Source organism: Harmonia axyridis, chromosome 6, assembly GCF_914767665.1.
Source record: "Harmonia axyridis chromosome 6, icHarAxyr1.1, whole genome shotgun sequence".
Lineage (NCBI taxonomy): Eukaryota > Metazoa > Arthropoda > Insecta > Coleoptera > Coccinellidae > Harmonia > Harmonia axyridis.
In genome coordinates, this window is record NC_059506.1 from 16,056,498 (window position 1) to 16,084,225 (window position 27,728).

Below are 27,728 nucleotides of genomic sequence, written 5' to 3' on the forward strand. Positions count from 1 at the left end.
ATCTGAGTGCGGGATAGGGCGTATTGCCGGGTCAACATTGGGATAAGTCCAACTACTGCGGTTATTTCGAATGATTCCATTAGTTATAATAAACGGAAATGAGAATCGTTGAAGTGGTTTTTTGGTTCTCTCTAAACCATTTGTACGCGGAATTATAGACATTTAGTCCGTAATTACTCTGTACAAGTTTTACATAGAAGATGCGGGGCCCACGTTTTGAACTGGAACCTGAACTCATTTTAATTATGTTCAATAACACAAAAACACTATTTTTTTAACATAAAATAACTCGCCGAATTCGATTTCCTCTCATTAGTAATAACTCATAAACTGGTGAGACTTACCCGAGTTAGGGGATTAAAATGGTCAGTTCTGTAACTTGATAGGCAATGGTTTCACTATTTATAGATTTACCTGGAATTTACTCAATTACAGACTGCTAATATAATCGTTGTTCCTAGATTGATGAATATATGTATAATAATTTTAGAACTCTCATAAATGAATAAACTGAATGAAATATACATAGGTAGATAAGTTGATGTATCTAAAAAAGTAGAGCTGATAGAGAAAAACGAAACGAATTAAGTGCTAAAATCCCAGGCACCAAAAAAATTTTTTTGTTTGGTGCTCTGTGTAATCAGCCACCAAATAGACATGCAAAAAAGCGTCAAAATAGAGACGAAAAAGGCCCAGTATAATACAGGGGATTTACACCCCGAATGTAAAATTCTGTCTTTTGTGAAACAATTCTATGTCGATGAGATATTATCATCACATTCTCTTTCTGAAAACATATTCCGATTTATGACTATCTAATTTGAATATTTACTATTATTAGAAAGCATTTCTCTATAGCTTCGGTTTGTGCAGCGAAGACGTCACATATTTTGATGCGGGCATGTGAGGTAGAACATCCTCTCTCTTTCCATTCATGAAGATTGGAATTGTTATTGCCTGAGGCATGTCCTCGACGCGACAACACGTTGTTCCATGGAATTCCATTTTATCACCACCCTCTCCAAACCGCCAAGTGACTCGTTTTTTCTTTCCATTTTATATTCTTAGTCAGTTAGCAATTTACATATTATCGATATTTTATCCCTGTTATGAAATAGCTGCATAATGAGCCAATGAAGAATTCGTGGAATGGCATCAATCACGATTTTCCGGTTTCCACTTCATTATTCTGATCTTCAATTGCATAACCTAAATCGTTTATATATTTTCACCTTCAAGTCTTAATTACAACTCATATTTTTTATGGTTCTAATGACACTATCTACCTGATAATTTGCACGAATCTCAACGTGGTTATTTATCACATACACGCAAAATCTCATACCGATCGTATCTGTAAAAACGGAAGTATCCAATATTCTAATTGAATTATCTATGATTTTTTTGCAGTAATTAGCTTAAAATTTTGCATAAAGCATGAAATAACATTCTAAGCATTTAATAGTAAAATTATTTTTTATTTATTTATTCATCAACTAAGGAATACACACAAGTAATTTTCACACCCAGAAAGATATTCAGAAAATATTATAGCAAAGTGTATAATATCAAATAGTTACATTGAACGAATATGAAATGTGTATCATTTACCTAGTTCCTCAACTTCGTCGATTTTGTCTTTGTGTTCACCGAAATATTATGTCTTCCTTGTTGGTTTTTTTTTCAATTTTCTATGGTTCCTGATACGTTATACGATAAGTGTATATGTATACGGAAGGACGAGATGAATAACACCAGTACGTTTCGTAGTAGCAGTTTCAGCATTTTCTTCATGTCTCAGATTCACTAAATTACCTGGAACGTTCATTGATTTCTCTGTTTATCAGGTTGAGAACAGTAATCAGGCCGTTAGTCACTTGCACGATCCAAAAGACAGCTGTGAGATCTTACAATGATAATATTTTTGAAACCTTCTTGGCCAACAAGCACTCTCTCTATAGTCAATAGTTTCGAAAAAAATTGAGGATTTTTCATTGACAATTAGATATTATAACGAAATGTTATTCTCTTATGGGGTTTCTTCCTTTTTTTTTATTTTTTCTTTCGGATTGGGTTTGTTAACTCGAATGATGAACCACTGTTTGCTGGGATGTTCATCGTGGAGTTCCAAGCAGGTTTAGATTATCATGGAGCCAGATGTTTATGCCTATGGTTAATTGTGATATTGCATTATTTGATTTTCTGCTAATGATATTGAAATATTGTGAAATTCCAAAGCCAGTTTCGAATGGATGTAGTCATTGATATTTCATTATTTGATTCTCTTCAACTAATGTTGAAACATTGTGAAATTCTAAAGTCAGTTTGAAATGTTTTAGATAGTTATACTGATGATTCATCAATTGATTTTTTCGAACTGATTATTTGAACATCGTAGAAGTCTAAGCCAGTTATTTATGCGTTCGATGGTTATTGATATTGCATTATTTGATTTTCTTGAACTGATTATTTCAACATCGTGTAATTTAGTTGTTTATTAATTATTGATATTGCATTACCCATGAGACATCACAAATTGATTTTATTATCAAAATAATCAAAAAGTTTGAAGACAAAAATAAATTGATGAATGACAATAACATATTATTGAAATTCAAATTGGGCAAATAATTAAAATGCCTGAACTGATTAACCTACAGAGCGACTATGAAATTGACAGAGGAATGTTAGTAAATAAGACCAAATCAACAAAAAACAAGAAGGGAAGATATCAACTCAAACTCAGGACAATGAACGGAATTCAGTTCAGGGGAGGAAGACCAGGAAGACGAGGGAAATCCAGCCTACTGGACTCGGAACGTGCAAAGTGACAGAAAACGAAAAAGAAAAAAGTTTTGTGGGACAAGAGAAAAAAACATTGTTTTTCAGGCCCACGTGAATGGAAATATGATTGAAACATATAACACATGAAAACCAGGTTTCAATCAAAAAGCATTGGAACTACAATTTGAGAAGAAAAAAGGTGATTCAAAAAGCTTTTTAGTGAAAGTTCCGTTCATAAGAGACCAACTTCACAATCCGGAATTTTGGCCTGAAGAAGTTATGATCAAAAGATTCTATATGCGAGCTCATAAGAAAAATTGTCCGGCGGGCGACTTTTTATGAAAAATCTTACACTCTTCTCATTGGAAAATTCGTTATGCCAATAAAAATGGCATAATCTGAATTAGGACGATGTAATATCTAAAATGGCATATTTTTGTAAAGTGTTAGATTTAGACACAAAAAGGATTATTCCCTGAAAAAATGAAATTAAAATAGTAGGCACTTATTTACCAGAACGTTCAATCGATCACCGGTGTGAAGTTATCCACATCGACAAGTACACTCCGACCCAAAAATAGGGTCCAAGCAAATAATGGTATATTTATGATTTACAATTTGAAAAAGGATAGTAATTCATTATTCGACTCAAGCAATACAAACTTTTCATATTTTTTTCTATTATTGAACATTTTTTTAGCTATTCAGAGGGTTGTTAATGTTGTTGTAGGGGTCGTTTCTAGTTAAAAATTCATAACTTTTTTGAATGAAGGAGTACCGTGTTCTGCTTTCAGAATGTGGTAAACAGGAAAAAACTGAATCAAATGACATACTCCATATAGTTTATCAGGCCTCGGGGAGGGAAGAGATTGCGATTTTGAGGGTATTTTGTAGATACAAATTCAGAACTTTTTTAAATGAAGCAGTACCGTGTTCGGCTTTTAGTATGTGATGAACAGAAGAAAACTGAATCAAATGACATACTCCATAACTGTGCAGAACACGGTTCTTCTTCATCCAAAAAGATATGAATTTTTAGCTACAAAATAACCCCAAAATCGCAGTCTCCCCCCTCCCCGAGGCCTGACAAACTATATGGAGTATGTCAGTGTTCTGCTTCTAGTAAACATACTAGAAGTAGAACACGGTACTCTTTCAAACAAAAAAGTTATGAATTTTCAACTAGAAACGGCCCCTATAACAACATTAACAACCCTCTGAATTGATGAAAAATGTTCAATAATAAAAAGTATTGCTTGAGTCAAATAATAAATTACTATCCATTTTTATATTGAAAATCATAAATATACCATTTTTTGCTTAGAACTACTTTTGGCTCGGAGTGTACCTACTTGTGGATGTGGATAACTTCACACCGGTCAATCGATCGGAAATAGTGTGAACTACTTTCAACATTTGCTTTCATCTCAGAGTGATTGCATAATCGTTTGTCTAACATAGCACTGGAAAACTGGAGATGATTTGCCACAAAAATTAAATAATTCAAAACTAGTCTCAGCTATCTGTAGACCTAATACATGTTGGAGCAGCGATATATATTGCGTCCTCATATGAGGACAGCTTTTTTTCTACTTAGGTCTTCTTCTCTTTAATTCACTTCTTGGAACCATAAAGAAGGACGTCGTCTTTCACGGAACATACACAAATATTAAAGCAAAATTAAAAAAAAAATGGGTTTTAATGGGTTAAAGAATTTGTGAAAGTGAGAATTTGTTTGAGTTCGGGAAAATAATTCAAAGTAGGAAATTACCTTTATCTGCTTGTCTTGAATATATCCAGAAAAATTGACGAAACGTTGGCTAACTGAAAAGATTCAATTTTCTTGAAAAAAATCGATTCTAATACCACTGAAATATCTCATTGTTTGTGAGCAAATTTGCCAAAAAAAAATTCGAAAAGGTGCTTTCTAAAGAATTCCTTCAATTTTCGTGATGAAAAGTTATATGTGTTCACTGATCGGATTATCTATTGTATCTATCTCTCATTTTCTTGTTGTATTCATTATCGATATTCATCATTCTTACCAATCCTGAATCAAATTTATACAGGTTTAAAATTGTTGGTTTCCTGTTAATGAATATATCGGTAGAAGACCTCGATGACCTTATACCTACTCTTTTTTTGCATTTTTCAGAGCTGGCTTCTTTTAGGTTGGTAAATTTGGTCTCTGCCCATTAACAAACTCAATCGGAATATTCTAAACTTACCCCAAAATGTTAAGTCCTCCGCATATTCCGTTCAAGAGTTTTCGTCTGTACAACGCCAAGATGGACAAAAAAAAAATCTAGTTTTACCTCGAATTCTTCATTAGTTTTCATTTAATACATTCGCATATTTAAAGCATTCATGACATCCACTCTACAGACAAAAAAAAACAATTTCAGATATCAGCTGACGGTTTTCACTTTTAGACAATTCTCGAAAATAGAGCTATAGACGACATATTATGAGAGCATAGTATAAGGAAAGGATAGTAAGCCAACCGCCGTTTGACGGCAAGGAAATAGTCACCAGGGATCGCTACTGTAGTTGGATTTCGTCACTACCCAAAGTGGAGAAGTAACTCGATAATAGATGGCGCTGAATCATGAGATATAGATAGCGCAGAAAAAATACGAGAATTCATTAAGTGGCGTGGTTGAAGAGGGGTCGCATGACATTGCCAACAATTTTTATGTTATTATTAAGTTACCACTACATTTGAATATTCGAATATTCATCGAATATTTATTCAAAATATAGAAATCTGACCACTCTATTTCAAATATTTTATTTCTTCAAAATAACACCAATTTTTTCAGAGGGCTCAACTTTACGGACCAATTTTTGACAGTAAAATTCGAGTTAAACGTGAGTACAACTAGAAGGCGCTCAACATCAACAAAATCGAAAAAAGCACTACACTGGCTCACTTTCCTTTCCTTATACTATGATAATAGATGGGTTGTCAAAAAAATTACCTTCATTGAAAATATCAAAAACCATTAAAACTCGTGCAATACGAATAACTCTGTAACTACAAACATAATAAATAAGTATCTCTCATATTAATTTATAAGAATAAAGCAACACATAACACTTCGAATGTTTTGAGTATTCACTCAACCCTTCAATTTTGTTTTCAACCTGATTGGAAAGTTTTCCAATCCATTAGAATCCGAATATGGAAGTCTAGACTCTTGCTGACAAATTTCACTCGCCTACAATTTATCACTCATTGCAGAAGATTAATATACATGCTTTTTAATTGAAAAAATTATTAACGAATTCAAGTTTTGAAGTTTAATGTAGAGAGACCAAGGTAATAGATCTTTTCTGATCGGAATGGACAATTTTGATGCTGGGTGAAAAACAAAAATTTTACACTATGGTTCATTATATTTTCATTGGTATATCCTCGTAAGTAATATTATGAGGGCATCTAATTTTTACTGTTAAAATAAAAAAACACGTTAACTTTAATAAGAAGCAGGGTTAATCGAAAATAAAGCAAATACTATCCACAAAAGTCTACAAAACTGAATATTTCAGATTTTTCCATTTACGATAAATGAAAGTTTAACAATTGGCGTTTTTCTTAAATTGCTTTCGAATGGCATTCAATGAAGATTTCAGTGAGAACACAAACTCAAAAAATTAAAATTTTCACGATTTTTCTTTGAAGCTGATAAATGTTGTATACCAACCTACCATACATAGCCATTTCAAATGGCAAATAAGAAAAAGATGGTAAGATGCTAATGGGCCGGTAATTTTCAAATAAACTGCGATCCCCTTTTTCATATACAGAAATTATTGTGAAAGAGTTATTGATTATATAGCTCAGAACTTCTGTTATATGTTACTAATAGTGTATTCGACTGGCCGCACCAATGCGAATTAATTAGAATTTTTGTAGAGCTGAATGACATAATTAGCTTGAACGAGTGTCGATTGGGTGGAAAACTACAACTGAACGTAGACTTTGTGCTATTTCTCAGTAAACTAGGTATTATGTCAAGCAAAAACCTATTGTACTGATTGACCACGTCTGCTCCTTCAAAATGACAATTGGAGCGCTCATTTTGGCTACCACATCTTTATAAATTGCCCACATGCACCTCATTTTATTATCTGGAAGAGATTCTTTTATGGTAATTGTCCGAACGTATTCTCATGAGTAAGTTTTTATACTCTGTTTCAAAGTGATTATATTTTTTTATATTTTATTGTATATTTGCCAGTATTGCTGGACCAATTGTAAGGCATTGAGTTTGTTTTTGTATTCCTCCGTTTCACAGACGTGAGAATTAACAGCACATCAGCAGAATTGCAAAATATATTTAAATGCGAATACACTGTCAAATTCTTTGAATTATTGTTAACGAAAATTAATATTGTTGCATCAGTTCAAATTTACATTCTGGATAATACCTCGAGAGGTCGAGAGTTCGACTTCCTACAGAGATTCGTTGAAATTACAGGGAAATTCATTTTTCGCTTTTTAATAATCTTACTACCATCTGGAATGTTTCGCCTAACCACTCGTTTTTTTCAATTGTGTTAGAGGACCACAGGAGAATTCTGGATGGCCGTTATGAAGGAACCGTTTGATATTTTTCGATTCTGTTTCCATATTCGTGTTAGGTATCTGCAAAGCTTTCCTTAACACTTCGGATATGTTCGACTGAAAAAATACACATTCTTGGGCAGAAGATAATCCAAACGACTTCGAAGAAATCCTGAAACAAGGAATACAATCTCTAAGCATTTGGAGCGATATTGTGAATAATTGAATACTTGAGCATTTATTTTATGAAAACAATATTGCCGCAGTAACGCAGTTTTTGAGATGTTTTATAAGATGGCTAGCCCGCATTCCAGATTTGACTCCCTTGGACTTTTTTTGTGGGATCACCTAAAAAATGAAAATCGACTCAAAGATGTGAATGAAATAGAGCAGAGAAAAAAAACGGAATAACAAGATTGAATAATGAAAAAAAATTTCAATATCACAAACCAAGTAACGCTTGGTCTCAGAAAGTGAAAAGAGCTGGCACTTTCAACAGTTTCTGTGAAAAGCAATTTTTTTTTACTCTGAATTATTTCCAGAATAACACTCCTTTCTTCAAAAGTTATATTGATGAGAGCTTTAAATGAGAAATGAAGCTTTATATTTTCGCTTCTATTATAATCGAGAATGAAATCTTCAAAATTTGACAATGAAATATTTATATAACCTTAGACAACATGGATATATTTCCGGATATAGAATCTGAATTTCCTCGATTGATTCTGAATGGAATTGCTTAAAATAAATATAAAAATATGACTGTATTTACATGGAGAAATTGGAAAGGACGAGGTCACAATCTTCAGGAAGCATCAGGAAAGAGCAGAAATCGGTCACAGTGGTAGTCAAGTGGAAGGAAGCTCGAGTCGGTTGGCTGAGATTTTCTACTGTCTGTTTTGTACGAAAATCTAAATTGCCCAATACTTTCATAAGTTAACATAAATTTACATTTGTTTTTTTTTTCTGAGATATTTGTGTTTTTGAAATGGATCAGTTTTTGAGGGATTTTGATGTTGTATAACATGAGTCTGGGTTTATAGATGAGATGAATGATTTGAATGATTATAATGTGGAATCTAGGTTCAAGGTATATCATAATAAAATCAGAAACATAGAAACAAGAATTTGATGAATTCGGCCTACTAACAAGAACGTATTCTGAAGAGTTATCTACACATTATAGTTTTGACTGAAACATTTTTCTCTAGACAGAAATTACATTCGATACTTCAATCAATCCAGTATGAGATAGGTACGAAAAATCCCTATCTATACCTATCATTATGAAAATTATTATCACTGTTATCGTTATTTGATTTATGTTTAGCTATGTATTCTATTTAATGGATAACTGTTTTTCACTTATGACAACTGTCATAAGTGTCAGACGCATTTCATTTTTATTGTGCTTTTTTATTATGTTTTTCTAAAGAAAACAAACTGTTTAAATCTATGGGAGATGATTACCCAATTATTATGGGCCTGTAGCGATCCTTGTACAGGGTGGGCAAATAAGCGTGGTAAGCGGCTATATCTCAGGATCCACTCATCGTTGAGACTTGCTGTAAAAAATTTTACCACTAAAGTGTACAAGAGAACACACTGGAAATTGTTTTGAAGTTCATACCTCCACCGCTAGGGGGCGTAATAGCTACCGTCGAGTAGAAAAATGAATTTTACTCGAAAATGTTTCATATGAAGTTGAAGAAAAAATATCATCACTGTAATCCTTGGAAAATTCTCTATCTTTTTGAATTGTCACTTTCGATTTTTCGACATCAAATAAGGGTAGGTGAAAGGGAGATATCTGACTGATTGAAACGCATGTATCTTCAGTTTGGCTCAACATTTTTGAGAAAATTAGATCTCGTCTGAAACATAATGTCTTGTTGATTGAGGACAAAATATAGTCATGATAAATTTGATTTTGCTGCTTTCGATAGGGGGCGCTAAGTCAGAAGTTCATTGTTATGTTCATTTTACTCCGAAATTTCAAATGTAATGATAGCATTTTCTTAACAGAAACAGAAATTCCATCAAATTTGCATGAAAAAACCTGAAAGTCGCAAAGCGATAGTTTCAGGCGTTCTTGAGTTATGGCCGAAAGAAGATATTCTTCAACTGATGCACTGCGAAAAACCAAATTGTGTCTTTAAGTTCTAAAAGTAACAGAAAGCCCATCAAATTTGTATGAAAAAACCAAAAGGTCGCAAAGCGATAGCTTCAGGCGTTCTGGAGTTATGGACGAAAAAAGATATTCTTCAACTGATGCACTGAAAAACTAAATTGTGTCTTCTTTCGGCCATAACTCCAGAACGCCTCAAGCTATCGCTTTGCGACCTGTTGGTTTTCTCATACAAATTTGATGAGCTTTCTGTTTCTGTTAGAACTTAAATACACAATTTGGTTTTTCGAAGTGCATCAGTCGAATAATATCTTCTTCCGGCCATAACTTCAGAACGCATGAAATTATCTCTTTGCGACCTGCAGGTGTTTTCATGCAAATTTGATGGAATTTCTGTTTCTGTTAAGAAAATCCTCACTCAACAAGATATTATCTTTCAGACGAGATCTAATTTGCTCAAAAATGTTGAGCCAAACTGAAGTTACAGGCGTTTCAATTAGTCAGATTTCTCCCTTTCACCTACCTTATTTGATGTCGAAAAATCGAAAGTGATAATTCAAAAAGATAAAGAATTTTCCAAGGAATACAGTGATGATATTTTTTCTTCAACTTCATATGAAACATTTTCGAGTAAAATTCATTTTTCTACTCGATGGTAGCTATTACGCCCCCTAGCGGTAGAGGTATGAACTTCAAAACAATTTCCAGTGAATTCTCTTGTACACTCTAGTGTTAAAATTTTTCACCGCAAGTCTCTACGATGAGTGGATCCTGAGATATAGCCGCTTACCTCGCTTATTTGAAATATTGAAGGAATTTCTAAGGACAAATGCGATTTTTTGTCTAAATTGGCCATAGACAATGACGCGGAGGTGATCCTTCTACAAGAAACCCACACGGCAACAGCAAAACAACTCCGTGAAAGGGGATTTATAACAGGTTATGTATTGAAACCTTTTGAGTCCTGCTTATGGTCTAGCTTGTTATGTTGTTAAATCATTAATTACTAATGTTGAATTGGTTCGGAAAGGTGAAGTTGACGGTGTGTTTTTTATAGCCTTCAAATTTTGTAATATTTTTGTCATCAATATTTACAAACCCCCTAATACTCTTTGGCCTAGAAATTTCGATGTCATTCTCCCTCATCCTTCAATTTATTGTGGTGATTTCAATTGTCACTATTTGATGTGGGGCTATGCAGTTAATGACTAGAATGGTATAGCATTAACTGAATGGATTGAAGATAATAATTTTAAAAGATAAACCAACTTTCCATTCTTCTAGATGGAATAGAGGATATAATCCAGATTTGTGTGTCATAAGTAGTTTCAGAAGATTTTTGTTTACGTTTTTTTGCTACTTACTGTTGATTTATTTATTGGAAAAGCTACTGTAAAATTTCAGGAAAAATAAAATGAATCATGTACCTACATCATGTACCTCCGTGATGAATGTTTATACCTGTAGTTACACAGAAATGAACTATATCATTATTATCCTTACATTCGGATTCGGAATCGATTGAGCATTCAGAAAATATGAAAAAATATTATCAAGTATATTTTGCAAAAAAAAATTTCCGTTTTCAATAAACCTGGAAGTTCAAATGAAGAAACAATTGGAGAGAAATCATCTATAGACCTTATTTTGAAAACTAGTCAAATTTGAAAAAAAATGTGTTTCTTGGAAAAACGGTTTTTCCTCAATAACTTTTCATGCCTTTGTTCGATAGTTTTTTCAATAACATATTTGGATAGCCCGTGATAAATACTATGATATTGAAGCGTCACTTTTCAATTTCACTCGAAGGATATGCCTCAAAATCCAGCGACCCGCTATAGTGAAACACCCTGTACAATTACATTTGGCTTTTCCGCACTGTATACTCGTAACTAATAATTTATAACATAAATTATGCCCATTTAAAAAGAACCAAATAAAAGAAATTGGCTTCAAGTAGCTAAACATAATTCGGTTGCTTTTAGAGTGGAATTATGTATACGCTGGGGGAACTAACCTGACAATATTGAAATTTTTCTCGGGACAAATATGCACCTCGAACACAGTGTGGCAATAAGAAAACCAGCAGCTGTAGGAATCTTCTCAAAACGAAGAACATTCCAACATCGATTTCATTATGCATTCTCACATCCGCACCATTGTACCTTCTCTGCTACATATGTATTCTTGTGTAGGAGGAAAGAAATCACAAAAATATGAAAAAAAAAAATTTTATGTTATAGTCAACTCTACTCTTAATTCATATAATTTTTGCATTGAGAATGAACTAGTGGTATTCAATATAAATATTCAATATATTGATAATATAATAATAATAATAATAAAAATGTTATTCATCTCTTGATACATAACAAAATATGTTACAACAAGTCAAGACAAGTCAAGGTTATACTATTGAATAGTAGTATTCAATATATTATATTGAATAGTATACTATTATATGTAATACTATTCAATATAAATATATTGAATACTATAGTACTCAATATATTTATATTGAATACTAATGGTTTATTTTCAATGAAAAAATATTTGAATATTTCATTTGTTTTCACATTGAACCAATTATGGCCTACTCGAAAATATGTTAATCATATGATCTATGATGAGATTATCGAATAGTAAAAACATCAAAGGAGTCAATATCATAAAAATGTATTTAGTTGTACCTACTGGTATATTTCGATTCGATAGGAATACAGTAACATTGTTTGCAGTAGTCTTTTATGGGATTATCAGATTTTGATAGGTTTCATTTCGACCGAAGAGTATTGTGAAAACTAAAAACTAAAAAAAACTAAAACATCGAGAGTGATTTCTTATAATATGAATTTCAACTTTAATGAAGTATGTATCTTCATATTATAAGAGCAGCTTTGAAACTCGGTGATTTGTGATAAAATTGTAGGAGTTTAGGTGGACTTCAATTCAAATAACTCAATTATCAAAGTCTGCAAATGCGTCAATTTCAAAATTTGATATCCATTCACCCAAATTACCCAATTTTTGAATTGATAATTTTTTTGTTAAGAACATTTTACTCATTTAAAAACAGCGCATTATAGGAGAAAATTCGAGGAAAATTTTTTTTAAATAATCAAATATTGATAAATGAGCGTTCAAATAGCTTTTAAGAGTCTGGTTTTTCGAATTTTTGTTATTTTAATGGAATGTAATATTCATAATTAAGAAACTAGAAGACGTGTTGGAGATTGTATTCCTTCGATAGAACTATTTGCGAGGTATAAGTGATAAACAATTTTTTCTTTGAGGAATCCAACACCCTGTCAATCAAATCGCATGGAAAAAAATTGTAAAGAAAAAGAAATCTTCTGTTGAAATGTATGAACAAGTTATTACTTCCATTGTTATCATTAGATAACAATGAATGAGTTCTCAATAATAAATATTTATTGTATGAACAAGTTGAAGACTTACCCTGTACAATGGCATATCGAAAGATGAATAATCAAACCATGGCATGATATTATTTTTAAATGGTTTTTTGTTTCCCTGTGGAAATTTTCGGAAGGTTGTAAATGACATTTGGTTCGAATATATTTCCATGAAATATAGGTAGCGTAAGTATTTTCGACAAAACTCTCCTTGTATCTCAAAAATTAAAAACATTCAAGAACCTCTTATTAAACTAATTTGAATCTCATTAATCAACAAAGAACGAAGATATTATATCAAAAGATGAGAAATCATTTATTATAGAATTGAGGCATATTTTTAACAATGGGTAATATCGAAAATTAAAGTTATGAATTTCCTTAGATTTCTATGCATAACAGTATTTAAATAACTATAAACGACTTCTTTTGTATCCTCTTTTGAACTTTTTTCCTTTCTGTGTGCAATTGGCGCATAAATGACGATCTTAAAGCTCCTACAGACATTTTAGAAATTCACTTTATCATAATTATTTATAGAATGACATATTCGCGTCATTATTTCTCATGAAATCATGCAGTATTTGAGTACCTAATTAATTATTAACAGAAAAGTAGAATGAAAAGTGAAGGAGAACAGCAGGTTTCAAGGTATTATTTGAAGAATAACTCATTTTACTTTCGAACTCAACGGTACAAAGTACACAAAGCTAAAACGGCTTCACTCTGTCAACATTCCTGGCGCGTAAGATGAAGCCAAGCAAAACTGCGAACGTGACTTCGAATAAACTTCGTTCGGCAAATATTAGTTAGGTACGTCTTTGAATTCTGCACCTGTATGCTCGCCAGTTTCACATTTCGACCAAACGTGTATGGACATATACAAGGGTTGTTTTTAGATACTGTGTTCTAGAAAATGAAAGACGCACATAAAAGTATATTATTGTTTTCTTCCTTCCAAAAAAACATTCAATCAACCATTCAACAACAAAAAATACACTGCAACTTCAACACTTTGCTCAATTTTTTCCTTTCAAGAAGCGAAACATTTCAACTCATATAAAAAAAATTATTTGATGAATATTAAGATGTGTGATTTAAATTCGAAGTTATTGAAACCGAATGAAATTTTCACAACAATTTCGCTATGGAAAATATTGAATCATCGTAGCAATGCATATTTTCAATTCTATGTTATGTTGGTCAAGTTTTACTTTATTAAGCAATCGATTTCTACATTTCACCTCGATAGAAATTGGTTTTCTCTTATTCTTCTGCAAATCCATTCATTCTGTTATACCTTGTAAAACTAATTCTTGCAGTATTATTACATTTTCGCACAGATTTCATAGATATATTTTTTATTATTAGTTTGTTACTCAAAAATCTCCTGTTATAGATTTATCTATTATCTGTCGAATTTGTGATACATAAAACAGTTCTGCCAACCAACATTTTGCAATACAAAAATTACATAACGATTTTCATGGAAAAATCTTTCATAAAAGTTAGTGAATTAGAGAAAATAATGTAAAGTATTAGTATAAAAGATTCATTTTAACTCTGATGTATTAAAAAATCCTCCACATCGTAGCTCGTTTTTGCATTTTGAGCTCGTGGAAGTATGTATATCGAAGCTTTTAGGTCTAGTATATTGAATAACTATTCTTCGAAAATCGAGAAGAAAATGTTATGGGTATAATTCAGGAAACATATAATAATATATATGCCTTAGTCCATTAACGAACTTAGTCAGAATGTTTGACTGAACCAATATCTGAAAAATTCCGTTCAAGAATTATCGTGTACACGGTGGCGGGACGGACGCAGGACTGAATCTATTTTGACCTCAGATTCTCAATTAGTTCGTCTAACTAAACTGAGACCTATACTTCTCGCGCAGACAGTTTTACTGCAAAATTTTCAACGTAAAAGTGAAGTTTTTAAGAACTTGGTTACCTGAAAGTGGTTTGAAGTTACTTTTAACAATGAATTATCAAAAATATTGAATCCATAATTATTTCAAGATCACTTTGCAATTCATTTTTACGTTGGTTTTCCTTTTTATAGCTGTATACCATTTCAGTTTTCATTTTTGAGTTACTCTTTCAGTCTCTCGTCGTTTCTCATTACTGTACAAATTTTGAACGAAACATGAAGTTTTCAAGAATTTGGTTTGCTGGAAGTAGTTTAAAGTAACTTTTAGTGATTAATCTATAAGTAAGTTATTGAGATCATAGTCCTCTTTTGTGTGTGAAGTCTATTGTTTCTTTCAACAGAGCTTTTCACTATTGGGAATAATCATAAAATTTCGTATCAATCAAGTAGGTTGACAACCATCACTTTGACAGAAGACCATTGTAGTTTAGAATAATTCAGATTAATTAATTATTTTTTTATTATATTTTTTTGTTCATAATTGTTTCAAAATATACGATATCAACCTAATACAACTCAATTCTCAATGAATAGAAACTGAAATAGTATACAGCTATAAAAAAAAAATCAATGTAAAAATGAATTACAAAGTAATCTTGAAATAATTATGGATCCAATATTTTTGATAATTCATTGTTAAAAGTCACTTCAAACCACTTTCAGGTATCCAAGTTCTCAAAAACTTCACTTTTACGTTGAAAATTTTAGCAGTAAAATGTCTGCGCGAAAATTTGAAGTACACGTCTCAGTTTAGTTTTTGGTGGTGTTTCCGAATATTGAAAAAGATTTTCAAAATTTCGATGTACAGGGTGTTGTTACGAGGATTCAAACGATTCATAATTTTTTGTTAACCCGGACCTGGATTTTCAAGGTGGTTATTGCATGATACGTTTGGGCTCCCAATTAAGAACATATTTACCAAATACGAAGAAAATATACCGGGTGGTTCGTTTGATATGGCCTCAGAAAGAAACGGGCAACATTCACCCTGTATCTCGGCCACGAAGAGAGTCCTCTTCAGTCCTTCTCCTACGTATGGAGATGGTGACGTCCTGACGTTTGTTCGACTGTGATCGACCATTTGTCTCTATTCTGAGCTCTGTGAGAAGCCTCCGGAAGGGAAAGTCCTGTAAAAGTTTTCATTTGATCAGACCACCGTGAAGGAGATCTGCCTCTTGATCGTCGACCCTCAACTTTCCCTTCAATAATCAGTCTCTCCATTCCTTCCTTTCTCCTAGTGATGTGACCAAAGTTCCTCAGAATATTTCTGTTAATTTTCGTGATAAGTCTGGTATCAATCTTTAGATCTTGAAAGACAGATTTATTTGTGCGTCGTGCTGTCCACGGGATTCGCAACTTCCTCCTGTAGATTTCGAAGGCGTTAATCCTCTTTCCATCCGTTTTCTTGATGAACCATGACTCCTGGTTGATTGATTTCAGCTCGGTCGATTATCATAACTTTTGTTTTTTTAGTAAGAAGACGGTAAGACCCAATAAATGGGGTATCTCCAGAACCGTCTTGGTGCCACCTATGCACCTATGTGAAGTATCTCCGTTTCCAATGAAACACCCTGTATAATATGCTTGAATAAATTAAAGTGTGCACACGCATTTTGGATGTTTATCCGGTTCTCCGAGTTTATAATAAAAATATAAAAAAACAGCCTTTTGAAATTTTTTGACGAGTTACGTTACTTTTTTGGCACGCTCTATATAGACGTGTACATGGTCATCTTCAGGTAATTAATGTGGAATAATCTTTGGTCAGATATACCCGATAAATTCTCTCATCGATATTTTCACAAAGTTGCTTATATTATATTATCATTTGAGATCATGCCTGGTTCAAAATTTGAAAAACGAACCTGTTTGGTGAACAAGCGCCCAAAAATATATATCGGAGTCAAGGTTCAAGGAGCCTGTGTTTGTATTACTGGAGCTATGAGATCATGCTTTATTAGAACAATTACAGATCTCACATCTTTTCATCTTGTGATAGATAAGCCCATGAGGTCTTTTTAAGATTATCCAGAGGAGGTACCGACAATGAAGGAATTAAGAATCAGAGAGCCTGGTCCTCTCAGAACAATTACAATTAGCAGCGAGCCTTCCTAGTGACCAGATGAAAACTAGCCTAGAGAAAATCGTAACTACAATCCTAAGCAGAAAAAAATATTTCAAAATGAAGACCCAAATCCCAGCCTTCAAAAAGAAAAAAAAATCCATCAAATGCTTCTAAAACCACGATGGAGACTATCCACTATCGTTAGGCCGCTTTCCAAGTGTCTTTAAGGCACAGATGAAGGGCATCTTCAGAAAGTACCCCATGAGTATGAATCTAGCAGAAAACAATGAGTGTAGATTCTGAGATAACCGATGCAAAAAATGCTGTGGACAAGAGTCTTGTAGAAGTGAGGAAGTAACCTTCTTGAAGCCACCCGAGATACTAGAGTTTATTAGAACTCTGGAACAGGAAAGCGAGCTGTATACTATGATGACTAATGGCGAGAACAGCTCTGATGAGGGGCACAATAGTCCATACGGTCGCGGTGAAATAAAACCCCTTAAATATAAATCTTAATCGAAGGTTCAACGAAGCAAATGCCTGTTCAAGGGAGTTTTGTTGGCAAATATAGATAAGAGTACTTGAAACTTGACCATACTGAAAAAGTTTACCTGAAATCATAATTAACAGATATATTAAATCCAAAAGTATTCATAAACGATCCAGTTAAATCATGTATGCTGACGTTGAGTGAGTTGATACTTATCGTTTGAAACGAGCTTGGAATGTAGACATTGTGACAAAATTACAGAGCAATTTTGACGGTGAACGAGCGATGAAATATTGATTTATCTGTCATTTTCCGGAAAAACCGATACTTACGTAATATCCTGCTGAAATATTTTATTTGGGACACCCTGTTTTGAAGATTAATCATGACAACGAATAGCTAAACATCAACTTATTATATTGAGCTTCTATTCTCAACGAGCCCTTATTCGTGACATGGAGATCTGCGGAACAATTCTTCTTTTTGGCATCTAATTTGTTCCTCTTTTCAATTCTGTCGATACCCACTGAACATAGCATGAAAAAGTTTCAATGCAAATTCATTTCGCGCCTTCATGAACAAAAGACTTCTAGTTGTTATTCACAGATTGCTCTGCTGCTGTCAACGTCATTTCGCCAAGAGTGACGCGTGACGTTCAAATTTACAACCATGAATCAAGCACAAATTTGTTCAATATATTAAAATAATCGCACGCTGGAGCTCCGGCACACGCGTTGCTCTCATTTCCATCTCGTAGCCATTTGAGATTTTTTGCGTGAAGTATGAATATTTCGTCTTCTGAAAAGTTGTTCGATAGTTCGAAAAATATGTGGATTCCTACGAATTCTTTCTGAAGTTGAGAGATGTGTCTTCATAATTTGGCGGCAGATAATTTATCTATGTTCAAAATGAATATTTCCTTCAAAAACAAATTATTTTGCTGGAATTTTCATCACTTCGAATTTTGAGCTGACTTCCTCACAAAAAATTCGAGATCCAAATCGATCCTGTCTGTCTAGGGAAAACCCCTTACTCAAAAGATGACAGCTGACCTGATAGGGGGCTATTCAAGAAGAAACGCAATGAGCAGCTGTCATCTTTTGACATTTGACAAGTAGTAAACACGCCACTACTAAAAATGAAAGGAAACAAGCTTCAGCAATTCATTGAAATTGATCAATTCAATACAATTATGGTAATATTTTACAGTAGAACTTCGCAAAACCGAAGCACTTTTGGGTTTGCGAGAAGCACCTGTCATCTGGCAATAGTGGAACTGGTGCAAAAATTTGAGCTTGGGAAAAACTAGTGATTTGAACAAACTAAAACGAGTGCGTCGCTCGATAACAATTGAGAATTTTGCTGGTGCAGCAGTGTTGACGACATCCCATTCCACAAACGACATTACACTCACTGTATTTCACATGATGACTTATGTCTTGAAGTTCATTTTCAGCAAGATGGCGCTACGTGTCACACAAGCAATAAAACAGTTACAAGTCTGCAAGAAACATTTCCAGGCTGTGTTATATCTCGAAGAGGTGATCAAAATTAATTAATGTCATAACTTCTTCTTCACAATGGAATAATTATGAAAGGGACACAGAGAACCAATTTGTAGTAGACCTTATCTTATTCGCAAACAATCTCGCAAATGACGCAAGACGTAAGCGATTAATGTGACAGTGAAAGACAATTCAGGGGTTAAATCAACACCACCTCATGATATGACTTATTGTGTTGCTAGATTCAATTTTTTTTTCATATGGATATGAAATTTATTGAAAGAAATTTATATCACACCTAAATCTTTATTTTGGTGAATATTACTTGTGAATTTAAGAGACTAATCAATTTAAAAATAATATGACACTAGAATAAAGTATGAGCGTTATAACGATATAAAAATAATAATTGAATCGAAATATCTAGCCTGACAATATCTAATTGTTTATGATGGGTTGAATAAGCACAACCTTCTTGATACTTGTACTGAACATCTTCAATGAGGAAACGAGGAAAGTACACACATTATGTTCATTACATTTTTCCCTTAATGCTTCATCATACGGATATCTCTGTTTTTCAGAATAAACCTTTATAACGATGAGTGATGAAAATATGCATGTCACAGATGAAAGACCTAATCGACATTTCACTGCGCATGGAAAATCTAATTTCGTCTGAAGTCTCGGCAGACGAATCCTCGCACGATATATGATGCGTATCAAATTCAAATTTCGTTAGCGGTAATCACGTTCACGATTTCCATATTTAGATTCAAATCAAACGGCGCCGCAACCATAGCGCTATGTAATTTTTCGTGGTAAGAATAAGGAAAGGAACAAATTCAGAAAATTGAGACAACCGAAGGTGTATTGCGAAAGTAAATTCGCTGCATCCCGAAATAACATTTTTGTACCTACTTCAATTACAGAGTGTTCTTGAGGTGGATGTGCGCTATCGGTTCTATCATTCAAACCATGAAGGAAAAATAAATTATATCCACAGCATGGAAGATAAGCGAAAAACGAACTATTTGAGATAACAAAAAGAATGATGAATGTGAGAAAAAAGTAATTTTGAGGAGCTGAAGTTTCATCAAGCTCATGCATATGGAACAATGAGAACCTAAGATGATATCTAACAAGATTCCTGAAAATTCTTCAGAACTCATTGATGACTGCATTAAATTTGATTACATATTTCTAAAATCTTTTTGCCTACATGTTTCTATTTGATCCATATACATAATTGTAATGGTAACGTAGTGAATTTAAATTCCCTGAAAGAAATCAACATATTTGATCGCGGCGATCTTACTGCGAGAAATCTCGCCAGCGGTTGAGCAGTACGAGTACACGTGGATAAATTGGGTGCTTCACACGACCGATATCTACCAGATACACCAGAGCTGTGCCAAAACTCAATAATTTTTAATCAAATCGAGGAGTTGAGGTGAGCTTATTCTAATAACTTCATTTTCAACATAAGTTGGCTAGTACTTCAATTCTAAAATCTGAGACATGACATCATAGCAAATATTCATTTCTTTGGTTTTTTCCACAAGAGAACATATTTGCATCTAGCCAAAGTAACCAATTATTTGAATTTCAATGATCAAATTGCTCGGAAACGGCCCGCTGTACAAGAAAGTATGACAATACTTTAATTTTCAAAATTAATTTATGAGCATTCAAGTTATATTCAAGAGTTGGGTTCTTGGAATTTCTGATATTTTTATGAAATGTAAAGTTCATAATGAATGAACTGAAAGGCGTGAATGCAATTTTGCGTTCGGAGAAGATGCATCACATCAATGAAAAGCTATATTCCAAAAATCCTTTCCTTCGATAGAACCACATGATTCTATAGTGAATACGAGATAAAGACGAGAATTATATAAAATACAGCCTGTATCTTTTAAATCAGACCGAATCGGAAAAAATGGTGAAGGAAAAAATTTTTTTTTGACCTCAGTAAACCTCAGTTGAAATTTATGTCTAGGGTGGGCAAATAAGCCAGGTTAGCGGCTATATCTCAGGATCCACTCATCGTAGAAACTTGCGGTAAAAAAATTTACCACTAAAGTGAATAAGAACACACTGGAAATTGTTTTGAAGTTCATACTTCTACCGTTTGGGGGAATATTAGCTATCGTCGAGTAGAAAAATGAATTTCACTCGAAAAAGTTTCATATAAAAACGAATTATTCAGGAAATTGGACCTTTAATGTAGTTGTTAAATTATTTCGAATCTTCGCCAACGTTTCGGATACGAAACGTTGGCGAAGATTTGAAATAATTCAACAACCACATTCAAGGTCCAATTTCCTGAATAATTCGTTTTTATTATCGATAACATGGACGAAAATCCTGATACAGTTTCATATAAAGTTGAAGAAAAAAAATCATCACTGGAATCCTTTGAAAATTCTCTATCTTTTTGAATTGTCACTTTCGATTTTACATCCCATAAGGGTAGGGGAAAGGGAGAAATCTGACTAATTGAAATGCCTGTAAGTTCAGTTTGGCTCAACATTTTTGAGCAATTTAGATCTCGTCTATGAGATAATATCTTTTTGATTGAGGACAAAATATACTCATGATAAATTTGTTCTTGCTGCTTTCGAGAGGGGGTGCTAAGTAAGAAGTTCATTTTACTCTGAAATTTCAAATGTAATGATAGGATTCTCTTAACAGAAACAGAAGTTCCATCAAATTTCCTTGAAAAAACCTGCAGGTCGCAAAGCGATAGTTTTAGGCGTTCTGAAGTTATCGCCGAAAGAAGATATCCTTCAACTGATGCACTGCGAAAAACCAAATTGTGTCTTTAGGTTCTGACAAAAACAGAAATCCCATCAATTTTGTATGTAAAAACCAGGAGGTCACAAAGCGATAGCTTCAGGTGTTCTGGAGTTATGGCCGAAAGAAGGCACAATTTAGTTTTTCAGTGCATCAGTTGAAGAATATTTTTTTCCGGCCATAACTCCAGAACGCCTGAAGCTATCGCTTTGCGACCTCTTGGGTTTTTCATACAAATTTGATGGGATTTCTGTTTCTGTCAAAGCTCAAAGAAACAATTTGGTTTTTCGCCGTGCATCAGTTGAAGAATATCTTCTTTCGGCCATAACTTCAGAACGCCTGAAACTATCGCTTTGCGACCTGCAGGTTTTTTCATGCAAATTTGATGGAACTTCTGTTTCTGTTAAAAAAATTCTATCATTACATTTGAAATTTCGGAGTAAAATGAACAAAACAATGAACTTCTTACTTAGCGCCCCCTATCGAAAGCAGCAAAAACAAATTTATCATGAGTATATTTTGTTCTCAATCAACAAGATATTATCTTTCAGACGAAATCTAATTTGCTCAAAAATGTTGAGCCAAACTGAAGTTACAGGCACTTCAATCAGTCAAATTTCTCCCTTTCACCTACCCTTATTTGATGTCGTAAAATCGAAAGTGACAATTCAGAAAGATAGAAAATTTTAAAAGGATTACAGTAATGATATTTTTTCTTCAACTTCATATGGAACATTTTCGAGTAAAATTCATTTTTCTACTCGACGATAGCTATTACGCCCCCTAGCGGTAGAGGTATGAACTTCAAAACACTTTTCAGTGTGTTTTCTTGTACACTTTAGTCGTAAAATTTTTTACCGCAAGTCTCTACGATGAATGGATCCAGAGATATAGCTCCTTACCTCGCTTATTTGCTCACCCTGTACATACAGGGTACAGTGACTATACTACCACAGTGGCGACAACTGGCCATAAAACTGTCAAAAGTCCGCCATGTTTCGTCAAGACGTTTTTGGCGGTATTTTTGAATTTTATATCGGTAACTTACGGCAATATTTCATATTTTTGGTCTCAATTTCTTTAGAAAGTAACATTATGTTTCATGAATTCGATCCAAGGTACGACATTGCAAATGAACTAAATCGTGCTATCTATTTTTCCAAAGATGCAGATCGGTTATCTTTAACTTCTAACTTAAATTATTATTAAGAAAAAACTCAAGAACTAGGTACATACAAATGTAAACATTATTATTTTCCAATAATAAATTCACCTTGAATTATCAGCCATGGCCTTAATGGTCATAACTCTCTATAGTCTTTTTCGACCTTTTTCTTAATCTGTAGGCAACAAAACGTCTTATGATTTTGAATTCGATCTTCGATCCAATGTATCACGTCTGAAATGAAGTGAATCGTGCTATCTATTTTTCCGAAGATACAGAACAAAAATATTAGATATCTTCAAGTTCTAACTGAAATTATTATCAAGAAAAAACTCAACAACTACATGCACAAATAATAGATTATTATTTTCCAATAATAAATTCACCTGGAATGACCAGCCATGGGCTTACTGGCCATAACTCGTGTTTTTCGACTTCATTCTTAATCTGTAGACAACAAAACGTCTTATTATAATCGATAATCGAAGCTGGTAATTTCCACAAACTCGACAACTCAACTGCTAAACACGTTTTGACAAATAAACATAAACAAACTAAATCTGCAATCTGCGCAACTCCGACGAAACATGGCGGCCAACCAATAGAAAATGAGACACGAGTTGTCGCCACTGTGGTAATAAAGTCACTGTAATACAGGGTGGGCTATAACACCCTCTAGCTGTAGAGGTATGAACTTCAAAACAATTTCCAGTATATTTTCTTCTACACTTCAGTAGAAAAAATTACTACCGCAAGTCTCTAAGATGAGTGGATCCTGAGATATAGCCGCTCACCTCGCTTATTCACCACCCTGTACAAGTTGAAGACTCACTCTGTATATGAAAGAATTTCAAAATATCAAAAATTTTCGAGATATTAAAGGAGTTACCTTTTCAATTTGACACCCTATATGAGTAGGTTCGCTATAGAGTAATAAACATAGATAGAGAAATTATATGCAATTTTTACGTGACCCGAACATGGTAAGATAATGTTGTATGCTTATTTTATAGAATAGAATGAAATATATTTATTTGATTGATTCCCGTTGAAATAGGCATATTTGAATATTTGGAATTTGATATTTCCCTTATTGTCGGATTTATAGTAAGTAGAATATTTAATGTTTTCTGATATATCTAGGCATTTATCTCAATAGATTTTGAGTAAATATAAAACTTCGATTCACCCTGGAACACAAAAACTGTTTTCTGCTTGGAGAAACCTGCGAATTGGGTGAAATATCATATCACTGATATGTGTTTTCATTTCCCTCCTTATGTCAAATTTCATAGTTCATGTTGGGGACAAAATTCGCTTAGTGAAGTCTGAAAATGACGTTTGTTCCCTTTATTTATGTTTATTACTCCGAGATGCACACTCAAAATCAGTGAAATATGACGTAGGTACATACCTATATGATCCTCACATTTCAGTTCGAACAATGTTCATTCTTCCAATTATTGAAGAAATAAAATTTCATATGGTAATCATAAAACGGATTTTACTTATTAACAAACTAAAATGTGATATTCGGAACCTGAACCTACACTAATTTGTAAATCACCGTAGCTCATTCGGTTCGACAATAATCGTGTACACAGATTTCAGACTCAGACAGAAACAATTTTCACCACGAATTCATCATCACTGAGTTGAATTTTATAATAGAATACCTCTCTGCTCAAAAATAGATAATTAAATGCATTTTGGCGGTATTATAGTCACAAACAAGACTCAACTTGAATCGGACATCGATTGGTCCGAGTGTAATTCCATAGTATCATCTGAAAGCCGCTAAATTCGATATAAAGTTGACGAAAGCAAGCAAACAGGAACTCTCTGAAAATATTCGTTTGAATGACTTCTTCTGATCAAAAAGTTGAATAAGTAGTTATCAATTTTCTTTTATATGTACGTCGATTACCTAAAGCTGTTTGATGAAGTCCTCATGGGTAATTCTTGAACTGATTGTTTCATGCTTACCAGCAGCTCCTGCAAAAAAAAATAGTGTTGGATAATAATCTTGATTTGAAATATTCTCACAACAAAAATCAATGAAAAATTTCAAATTATAACTTGCGTTCATTTAAATGCATGGTCAAGAGTGCTGTGGAGATTTTAGAGTTGATTTTCCGTGAACACAAGTAGCGCTTAGCTTGAACCATATCACTAACATTTGTTACATACTTCAATCTTGCATCTACCTATAGTTTATTTATATTCTATTTTGAAATTAAAAATCCTAATATCTATTTTTTGTTCTTCAATGATTAATCCAAATATCTGATAAATTCTCATTCCTTTATAGAATTGTTACTGAATATTTGATGGAAAATTTAATTAGAGGAGTAAATATAAAAATTTCTTCAGCTCTTATCTACTTGAAGATGATAACAGAAGTTTTAAAATTCAAATTAAAAATTATTTCATGCAAAAACGTTTCTGATCATTGGTGGGTGAATCAAAGCCGTTGTGGGAAAATACTTCATGTATAGTATAAAAACATGTCTATAACAGATAGAAAACTCGAGTGAACAAATGTATCTATAATTTTCATATATGTTCAATCAATTTCATGTAATGAACAGTTTCAATATAGTGACTTTCGAATGTATTCTACACATTTGTTGATAAATTGGTTCGCAGTTACAGTACAACTCCAATATTAAAATTCTTTATATACTGAATGGATTCTCTGAAGTTTATATCTTTGTTATGACATTCCATTCACTCAGATACACTATTCAAATTAATCAACAAGTTTAGCACCTACCACAGTTAAAAAGACTAAATCCTGGGATGAAATTGCACGTTTAGAGTTATAATAATAATAATAATGATAAACTTTATTTATATGATGAGAATTTTGCGAGAAGGTGTCCAGTGTCGATCAAGAACGCAACAATTATTGAATATTCTTCGGTTAAAAGGTGTTCACGCCAAGTGAACGTTCTTTTTTTTTCAATTCAATTTTCTCAAAACTTTTCAATTTTTCAGTTATTAAATTTCGAATGAATTTAAATGTAGTATTTATCGCCATTTTAAAACAGCTGTGATCTCTGCCGCTTAGCGCACATATTGTGATTTCCATATCAGTATCATTCTTTACGTGTCATACGAAAGATTGATTGTTTCCATTCTGCTACCTAATAATAATTATTGTTCTAATAATTTACGTACACAAATTTCGGAAAATATCGCATTTTCAACGCGGTGTTCGCTGACAATCGAAGTTGTGTATATCAGAAATACAGTGTTTCTGTTCCATGAACATTAAATCAAAAGACTCCGTTGTGAGAAATAAAGTTGTCACCAGTGGCGTACTCTGTGACATTCCTAAGGATAAGTGGGGTCGAATTAATAATTTTCCAGCTTGTCAATCATAAAGAATCTACCACTTCTGGTTCAGTTTTTTGAGCTCAATCAATCTGCTTCTGGAAGCTGAGGACTACTGCAAGATCCATAACTTAAGTTCACCCACTTCTAGGTAAGAATATTATTTTATTATTACTTTGGTTTCACTTGTCCTTTTCGTTTTCGTACTGTGTTGGGATAAGATTTAACTCTAAATACAGTCCACTAAACCTTTCTTTGTAAATCCCCAACATAATTTGGTCCTAGTGAGCCGAATTGCGTCCAATTTCAATATCTCAATCTAAATTTTCAGTAACTTCATATCAAATTTCTTTTTTTTTGCGGCCATCAAAACAGTTTTTTATAAGTATCCATATATTACAATCTGGCAACATTCACCATAGCTGGAAAGTAATCTTTCTCTGTTTCAATTTAATCAATTCACTTTTGATTCTCTTTTTTCGTTCGTTCATTTACAACAATGCCACCTTAAACTGATACAGGCAATGCCTCATTGAATAAATTGGTCGATAAAAGAGCAAATGTATTTTCTATTGTAACCGGAATATGGAAAAAAATTGAAGGTTACGATTCTTCAAATATTTTTGAATTACAAGCGTACCAGGAGAAAATACTTGCGTGCGAAGCAAAATTTGAATGTATACAGAAGGAAATGATGGAAATTAATTCCGAATTATCAGCAACTGAACGTGTTGAAACGGCTCAGTCGGAGTTGGCGTTTTCTGAGGTAGTAGCTCACATTAGGGCTTTATTTTTTTCATTTAAACAACAACAATCAGCGTCAAACCAAACGTATAACACATAGATTTCAAATTTTGAATCACTTTTGCTACCGAAAATAAATATTCCCTTTTTCTCAGGTGAAAGTTCAGAATGGCCAAAATTCTTTCAACTTTTCAATTCTCTGGTCCATGAAAATAAAAGTTTAGCGCCAATAAAAAATTTCACTTATTACAGTCTTATTTAAGGAATGAGTCACTCGCAGTTATATCAGGACTGCAGTTATCAAATGAAAATTATGAATGGGCATATGAAAGCTTGAAGTCACATTATCAGAATCCAAGAATGTTAGCGACTATGTACCTAAATGAAATATTGAATTTCAAGGCTTCAACAAATAATTCTGTAACACATCTCAAAGAATTCTTGAATTGTCATCAAACTTCAGTTAACGCATTAAAAGCACTAAACATAAAAGATTTATCAGATTTTCTTTTGTTTTCACTAGCATTACGTAATGTTGATCATTATACTAAAAGAGCCTTTGAAAGCCAATTGGGCTCGTCTGATATTCCTGAATATAAGTCTTTGATAGATTTTGTCACGAAACAACTCAAAGCTCAGGAGTTTTGCGAACAGAACTCATCTAAATCTTCAAATAAATCAACTGGTTCAAGTTCATTTCACTCTTTTAAAAATAAAACAAGAAATGTTTTGCTCGCAAGTTCTGCTGGTTCTTCTCAGGATCATTCCCTCAATGGACCATCTCG

The 27,728-nt window shown here is 33.2% G+C and overlaps 1 protein-coding gene across 3 annotated transcripts in view; it reads right to left on the minus strand.

Moving 5' to 3' along the window:
* Nucleotides 1-27,728, minus strand: part of LOC123682000 (neurotrimin-like) — a 910,163-nt gene that overhangs the window by 778,434 nt on the left and 104,001 nt on the right. For 2 of the 3 annotated variants that reach the window (XM_045620378.1, XM_045620379.1), the window contains exon 2: nucleotides 24,847-24,855. In XM_045620378.1, the coding sequence (XP_045476334.1) occupies nucleotides 24,847-24,855 (9 nt within the window). Of the gene's footprint in view, nucleotides 1-5,012; nucleotides 5,209-24,846; nucleotides 24,856-27,728 lie in introns of those variants that run through there. The other variant, XM_045620380.1, reaches the window with a different exon arrangement.